At 46.6% G+C, this 8851-nt stretch overlaps 1 protein-coding gene across 1 annotated transcript; it reads left to right on the forward strand.

Moving 5' to 3' along the window:
* Positions 1–6405: 6405 nt before the first annotated feature.
* LOC149917938 (inositol 1,4,5-trisphosphate receptor-interacting protein-like 1) lies at positions 6406–8045 on the forward strand. Its single transcript, XM_090142054.1, has one exon. The coding sequence runs from the start codon at positions 6406–6408 to the stop codon at positions 7327–7329; it is 924 nt and encodes a 307-aa protein (XP_089998180.1). The 3' UTR covers positions 7330–8045.
* The last annotated feature ends 806 nt before the right edge of the window (positions 8046–8851 follow it).

The raw sequence follows: 8851 nt of genomic DNA on the forward strand, positions 1-8851 counted from the left end.
AGTAAGAGAGACCAGAAAAACAGTAAAGGGGCAATGACAGATTCCTAGAAATAGGCAATGGAAATCCAGATGTATTAGGCTAAAGTATCTTCTCTCCACTGGCAAATAAGGACCTGGGTAAGGATGGCTGGGAATTACAAAGGTTTTCTAAAAACTGAAACACTAGAAACTTTTCACGCAAAAAACAAAAGTTAAAAGAGAGTGTGACCCAATAGCAGAGCAAAATCCTCAAATGGTGTTAATATAAGCTCCATCAAGAGGGCTTCAGAACCACAGAGCCACAAGCTGACAAGTGATGGTCTCCTTACTGTAGCAGTTTAGCAGGTTGTTTAATCAAGAGTGCTATTTTGATAATCTTGCACATTAATTCAAACCACAAACACTTTCCAAATCTAAACAGTTTTACTAATAAATAATAAGTTAATTTTAGAATCACAGAGTGCCCTTAGAATTGAAAGGGGCCTTTAAAGGTCTCCTAGTCCAATTCCCCTACAATAAACAGGGACGTTCACAGCTAGATCAGGTTGCCCAGACCCTTATCCAGCCTTGCCTTGAAAGTCTCCAGGAACAGGGAATCAACCATATCACTGTGCAACTGTTGCAGCACCTCACCACCTCTCTAAAAGACTTATTCCTTTTATCCAACCTGAATCTACTCTCTTTAAGCTTGAAGCTATTTCCCTTCCTTTATTCTATCACCACAGACCCTGCTAAAGTGTCTGTTCCCTTCTTTCCTGTAGCTCCCCTTTAAATACTGAAAGGCTGCTATCAGGTCACCTCACAGCCTTCTCTTCTCTAGGCTGAACAGCTCCAGCTCTCTCAGCCTAACTTGGCAGGAGAGGTGTTCCAACCCTTGGATCATTTCTGTGGCCCTCTGGATACGCTCCAACAGGTCCACATCTCTCCAGTACATTCGGACACAGTACTCCAGCTAAAGCCTCAACAGCACAAAATAGAGGTGCAGGATCACCTCTCTTGACCTTCAGGCCACACTTTTGATGCAACCCAGGACACAGTTGGCTTCCTGGGCTATGAGCGCACATAGCTAGCTCATGTTTAGTTTCCCATCCACCAGTAAACCCAGGTCTTTTTCAGCAGGGCTGCACTCAATCCTTTCATCCCCCAGCTTGTATTGGTAGTGAGGATTGCCTTGACCCAAGTGGAAGATCTTGCGTTTGTATTTCTTGAACCTCATGAAGTTCAACTGGGCCCAATGCTCAAGGCTGTCTAGGTCCCTCTGGATGGCAGAGTACATTCTTCTGCACGTTCTGAATATTCTTAGGGGGATTCTTAATATTTTTTTAGACAGTACATTTCTGGATAAGGAAAGGAAAATAAACAATGGTCTTATTCTTCTTACGCCTCATTCAGATTGTGAAACAACCCCATACATGCCCAGCCTCATCCCAACTAACTCCCACTTGAAATTTGGCCTGGAGCACAGATAAACAGAGTTTCCTTTACTCCAGCAGCATCCTTTGATGCAAACCATTTCCTTATGGGCAAGAATTCTTCAGAAGTTCTTCCCCCATCTTTTAAGAGGTAGGAATAAGAGAGTAACCAGAAATGCAACATGAATAAAGCCACCATCAATAATGCTCCTCATATTTGTCTTCTTGCACATTTTCACATTTCTTGAACTGAAGTGTACCTGTCCCCTAGAGAGCAGAGTTGCCACTGCAGGAAGTCCATATATGAGACTAATAAGGACAATGAAGCATATTTTATCTCCAAGAAAAATGTTTTTAGGAATGTGAGACAACTGGATCAAAACAAGAAGATTATTTCTTCCAACATCCTGTTGTTAACAATGGCAAGTAGCAGCTGGTTCAACAGATTATACAACAGTGCTAAAAACACAGACTGAAGGGATGACCAGCTACAGAAAGAAAAAAAAATAGACATACAAAACAAAACACACCTCTCTGATAAATAAACAATTTCTTTTCTATAATAATTTTGCCATATCCACTGTAACTCTGGTGGCCTCTACCAGTGATACAGCTGTCGAGCATGACTCAGAAAAAGATTAAAAAATTATCTTGTCTGCATCCAAGGATATCTGGAGTTTGATACAGTAGGTGTGCTGTGTAATACAGCCAGTGTTCTCAATAACTACAGTACTATGTCTAACATGATTTCTCTCTGGGTAGTGAAAGCCTTGAAAACCAACAGCTACAGCAGCAGCACAAGATCATTCTGCTAAATTACCAAAAATAAAAGGGTTTAGATTGTTATGGATTCCATAGAGTAGCTCATATTTAGAAAGCTCTTCTGGGCACATTAAAGTTCACAAATAACACAACCCATGGCATTACAAGCATTAATATTTATTGCTGCAAGTGTGGAAGGAACATTCATATTGAACACAACATTGTTGACTACCATGACCTCTAACAATTTCTACTGACATTAATGGGTGTTGGAGCTTTTCTTCCCTTTAAAGTTAGGATCCACACAGGTCTTGGCTTTATTTTATGGGGGAAAGACTTTTACTGGCTATGCTGCAGGCAATGGGGATTGGAAATTAGAACAAAGTGTAGATAGGTACCCACTCATGTTGATGTTAAGTATTCTAATACTGATCTCTATAAACTGAACTTGAAAAATGAGGCAGGTAGCGACTTAAGCTGTGTAACTGTCCTAGAAAGAAGGGGACAGAAACCACTTTTCCCTTTCAGCTTGAAATATCTTTTCTAGCAAATGAGAGAGTTGGAAGTGGGCAGGCTTTGTAAGAATTTCCAGTCCATACTGAGACTAACAATGGTAGAAACCACCTTCAAGCTGACTCTGTTCAATAGACATTATTTTAGGGCTTTGTCACTTGGGTTCTTGGCAAAGGCATGGTCAGGTCCCCCTTTTCTGCACAGCTGGGACTGACATCAGTGAGGAAAAAAAGTAACACAAATACATGAATCTGACTTAAGTAGGGTAAGCCCATCTCATTGCAGCCAACTTTCCTCCCATTTATCAAAAATTCTGTAGCACGTAATCAAATGCAAAGCAACTAAAAATTGCCAGCTAGGCCAAAGACAGTAACTGTTCCCATGCTTTTACTTCTCTCTCCAGTTAAAAAGCATCAATCTGTAAGCCAAAGTAACACTAATTACTTCCTTCTCCGGACAGTCCTTCACATGTGCCACCACCTCGTTTCTGACTGTTCTGTTGCAGCTTAATGAAGGAAGCAATCTAGAAAGTGACATAGGTTTCTGTCAGCCTCACTACTTCTTGATTTCAAGTGTCATTTAATAGCCATTAGGAGGATGAATTTACAATATTCATCAGCACAGGTTCAGAATACTTTGTTTATTTACCACCAGTCTCCCTCTCACACTCCCTAATGCTCCTCATCCTCTCCACTTCCTCCCTCACGTCAGCCACTAGGCTGAGTAAGTTGTTCAGCTGGTCGCATCTAACACAAGTGCTATCTCCATCCCAATGAGAAAACAAGCCTCACTAGATAATCAAGTGAACAGGTGGCAAACAGTTACTCTGCATTTAAATAGCCCACAGTAACTCCAAAACACGCACCCCCATCTGTCCGCACCCCCATTTGTGTAGGACGGATCGAGACAAAGTGGCGGGCCCGGGCCTCTCACTACTTGAGGCGCCTTGAGGCTTTTTGTAAACGCATGAGTGCGGCCGCTGTGCCTTGGCAACACCGACATCACATCTGCTTCTGTCGCCATAGCTGGCGGCTGCTGCTCGGTCACTTCTCTCCCAGGTTTCCCGAGGGAAAGGAAGGCTGCCGAAATGCCTCTGTATGCAGATTTTCATTGTTGCAGCTCCGGCTGCATGAGCTCCAAACAGGAAATCTCGGCTACTTTGATTTGATTTCTTTCGTCTCAGGTCCCTGAATAGATCCTTCTTCACCAGGCTCTGACAAAAGAAATTGCAGTTCTAATGCTGGAAGTTCCACAGCAATACCAACACTTTCTGATGTTATTCTTAGCTGGTGTGGCTCAACTTCTACTTTTGGAAAGCAGATTTTAAGCCCTGGGCCCGTCCATTTTCTAAGGGGCATTCCAAATTTTGGCACCTGAAATTTGGGAATCTTAATCTTCATTTGAATACTTCACAATTTTCTCTTTCTTCCATTAACAAATGATGAACCTATTCTGGGTTCATGAGTTCAATTGAAGCTTCTCCTTTGGGTTATTTAATACCTGACTTCCACTGATGTCTTCAATAGCAGAATTAGACTGTCTCCCCTAGGAAGTTTCAGGTTCTACTTTAAAACCAAAGCCAGTTTCTGGCAGCTATCCTACTGCAGCAGGAAGATTTGGCTATCAGATTTTAGGTAAGACCACTATACATTTCTTGTCAGCAATATACATTTCAGGAACTTGCTTCTTAATATCAGAGTTATTTACTCCAATAACACTATTTAAGAAAATTTTAAAACTACGTTGAAGAAAGATTCACACAAACAAGAGACTACAGTTCAGATTCAGATCCTGGAATATTCACTGATATCATAAAGAGTTGCACAAACATTCCAGAAGAATGATGACCTATTTTCGAAGAATAAGCATACAGTTTGCCAAAACTCAAAATAAATAATTCCAAAGCATTTGCACCATAAAAGCTATTTGATGAGACAACAGTTACAGGCTCACGTGTGCTGTTTTGTTTGTTTGTATGGTATAGGGAAATACAAGAGACTATGATGATTCAACACATAAATGAAGTGTGGAGAAAATTTGAAAGAAAGCTGAGTGAGCCAGTGTGCCATGAAGACCCCAGTGACGTTATTAACATGAGCAGGTATTACCCGGAGTTCTCCATTTGGCCGCTGCAAACCAGGAGAGTCATGTGCAAGACAGTGGAGGAGCTGATTGATTTCCTATCATTTCAAACATAATAGCAGATACAAGACAAACTGCTCTAGGAAGTCACTTGCAGAAATTCATGGATGGAAAGGCCAAACTCTTTGAAGCACTGCATTACCTCCTACCTACTGGTGGAAAACCATGGTGCACCATGCGTGACTTGTAGGTTGTGCGTCTGCTGTTAGGATAGAAAAAAGATACCACTCTCTGCTGTATTTACTGAAAACCAACAAACACAGAAAGCACAGTTTATCTAGGTCTCTAGGAAAGAAAACTGTTTTTTAATAACCCCAGCATTTACATGTTTCTCTTTCACCTCTTAGAAAGCTACAGGGGAAGGATCACATCCATTTGACCTGAACTGATACTAGTTTATGGCTGCCAGTAATAAGATAGTCATGGTTTTGCCCAAAATATTCAAGAGAGTCAACATAGAATCACAGAACCAGAAAGTCGGAAACGACTTGCAAGATCATCTAGTCCAACCATCCACCCATCACCATTGCTACCACAAGCACTAAGCCATATCTCGTAGCTCCTCATCCAGAGGCCTCTTGAACACTGCCAGGGTCAGCGACTCCACCACTTCCCTGGGCAGGGCATACCAGTGCCTCACCACTCCCTGAGAGAAACCGTTTTTCCTTATGACGACCCAAAATCACCTCTGGTACAACCTGTGGCCGTTTTCCCGGGTCCTGCTTGTTGCCAGGGTGAAGAGGCCAAACCCCTATCTTGTTTAAAGAACACCGTGTTAAAAAAAATACCACATTAGCCACTGTTAAAATTTCCTAGTCAAATTTTACTTCATTTCCTCGTTATTTGCCCGGCGTAATTTCAGAGATTAATTTTGGGTCATTTGCAGGTATGTCTCTCATTCGCTGTCTCATTTTTCCAGGTATCATCTTTGGGAATCAGTATTTCACCAGTTCATCCAGTTCCAAATGAGTTTCCACGGATTACATATTTGGAGCTTAAGTTGGGATGACACAGGATGAGCACAGCACCCACAGGCCGGGTCCGGCCACGTGCCTCAGAACAGGGCTGGTGCCAGGGCCATGGCAGCCCAGGGCAGCTGAGAGGGGCCGCGATGGGCGGGGCCAAAGGGTGGGGCTGGGGCGTCTGTGACATCACAGTGCGTCACAATGCGGGGCTGCTGTTGAGGCTGTCAGCAGGCAGCACCGCTCCACTTTGGCCTGGGCCAGCGGTGAGTGCAGCAGCAGGGGGAGGGCTGTGCCGGGCCGGGCGCAAACACCGGCCCGCGAGGGGTTTGGGAGCCCACAGTGACAGCAGCGAGCGCTCAGGGAGCCTGTGAGAGGCTCTCCGGGCAGTCACCACCAGCGCTGGGCTCGGCCCCTGCTGCCTCCCAGCTCCCTCGCCCCTCCTCCTACCTTTCGACCCCAGGGGCTGTGGCTCCTGGCCCCGCTCCCCCAGCCGTGCGCGAGCTCCCACCCAGCCCCACTGACCTCCCCTCTCTCACCTCTTCCAGATCATGGCTTTGGCGTTTGTCTTCGCCTTGTTGGCGCAGAGAGTACCTTCTGTTGGTGATGATTTGGATGCAGACACGCTCGAACGCATGCACCAGTATGAGGTGTACATGCAAGAGAAGATGGCAAAGCTGCTGCTGGAGATGGACAAGAAGTTTGCTGAGGAGAGCAGGATGCAGGCGCAACGCTTGCACTTCTCCGCACTGCAGTCCTGGAAAATTTGGGCCTTGGCTGTACTGCTGCTTGTCCTTCTCTTCTGCCACATCTGGTACAGGAAAAGGCAAGCTCGACTACTGGCCGAGCTACGGAACGAATGCAACTGGGAGATGAGGGCGCCGGTGTGCCATGGAGAGCGCGGTGACGTCACCTACATGAGCAGGTTTTACTCTGAGTTCTCCATTTGGCCACTGAAGACCCGGGCAGACAAGTGCAAGGTGGTCGAGGAGCTGATTGATGAACTTCTGAGCGCCTGTCAGACAGTTCCCCAGAGCTACTTCATGCCACGCCTGCAGCCAGCCATCGGGGTGGGCGTTGGCTTTGAAGGCAGGGGTCCCGAAGGCTGCTACACCGTCTACCGCATGCTCGTGCCCCTGAAGGCACCCCCGGGACACGTCTTCCACTTGGAGGTGGGCCCCAGCGCGAGGATAGGGGTGAGGAACGCCTGCCTCCGCGTGGAGCTCCAGTGCATGTGCGCAAGGGAGCGGCACATGCCGCACATGACCTGCTTCCTCCACCACCCTGAGGACCAGCTGAGGAGAGAGCAGATGCCCAGCCTCCTACAAACCCTCTGCGTTGACTCCTACCTGGAAATGGAGAAAACCGCAACCTGGTTCCAGGAACTGGTGATGGAAGCCTGGGTGGCTATGCCTCAGTCGGCCACAATGAACCTCGAGTTGCTGCCCTCCAGCCGACACTGCAAGCTCAAGCTGACCACCGCCACCAGCAAAACCCTCTGGATTGAGCTCATTCTCGGCATACAGCAAGACTCGCAAACGTACCTGACCTTTGAGTAAGCAGGGGCTGTTGTTATCAGCGGCACGAGGTGGCCGCAGAGACGCGCTGCTGCAGAGACCCATTTCTTCGGGAAGCAGCCACTACAGCAGCTTACATCTGAGGGATTTCAAAAGAAACTGCTTACTTAAGGCAGTGGTTGCACAGCAAGAACATAAAGACCCCTTTCTGAGCAGCCAGGAGACACAGACAGCTACACTCATATCCTAGTTGGCCACTGACATTTCTACATATGCCACGGGAATCCAGCCTTTTAGATGCCTGGCCCACAAGGGGTGAACAGGAATTGTCTTCAGCCACACAGAAAACATAGTTAACGTAAATCAGTACAAACCATTATTTCATCCATGCATATGTTTTATTAAAATGTAATAAACATTAAAAACCCAACAACAAAAAAAAAACAAAACAGTGGTATGTGTGACCTTCTTTTGGTGAAACTAATGCACCAGCTTCTAGATCAACAGCAGTGGTGCAATTCTTAGTTCCCAAGGGGTTTGACAGAGATCGAACAAAAAAGAGTTTGCTCGCTGCAGAGTCCTCAGAATTGGGCTTTCTTGGGATACAGCAAGATTCACAAACGTTCCTGACCTTTGAGTAGGCAGGGGCTGTCTTTATCAGTGGCACGAGGCGGCCGCAGAGACGCGCTGCTGCAGAGATGCACTCCTTCACAAAACAGCCAGGCAGGCTGGGCACAACAGATTCCATTGCAAACATCTGCAGCTCCGCGTCCCTGTCCTGGAAGGTGGCTACAAAACGACTGACGCCCTACTTGCCACCTGCTGCAGAGCTGAGCAGGCTGAACATGGAGAAAACACTGCTCAGCAAGCAGGTGGAAGCTCGCTCCAATGGAAAACCACACCCCATGCAGTTGAAGAGGCCACTGCATGGATGCTTGAAGCAGAGACTCTCGTTTACAGCTGGGCAGGGACCAGCCCGCCTCTCCGTGAGGGTCCATTTGTTCTGCAAGCCTCGGCCTCTACAAACGTGGGAGAAACGCTCTGTCCCTGAGTGTCCTGCTCAAGGAGATGCCCCCAGAGCCAGCTCCCAGTGCTGTGGTGAGACGGCTTTAGAATCACAGAAGTACCAAGGCTGGAAAAGACCTCAAGATTATCCATTCCAACCATCCACTACCACCACTATTTCCCACTATTCCCGCAGAAACCCGGATAATTCTCCCCGTCATTCACTACACCTCTGGCAAAGGACATACCATGCTGTGACACAAGCTCCCAGGGGAGCTGAACCCTTCACTGACTCTCCTTACCCAGTCCCGCCCTTGGTGAAGCCTCTCTGCAACTCATTCTCCTGCACGCCCGATCCAACTATTACACACACTCCAAACTATTCATTTTCAGCATACACAGCAATGCAGGTTTGCACTGATAAGTCGCGGCACCACAGAAGCCACTAGGCAGAGATGGTGCTTTAGACAGCGACATTCTCCCACCTTCTGCAGGAGGTAAACCTGGGTGAGAGAGGATACATGTTTAACCTGTCTTTTCTTCACAAGGAACAGCGACT

This window comes from Phasianus colchicus, chromosome 5, assembly GCF_987193195.1.
Source record: "Phasianus colchicus chromosome 5, bPhaCol1.hap1.1, whole genome shotgun sequence".
In the NCBI taxonomy this organism is placed as follows: domain Eukaryota; kingdom Metazoa; phylum Chordata; class Aves; order Galliformes; family Phasianidae; genus Phasianus; species Phasianus colchicus.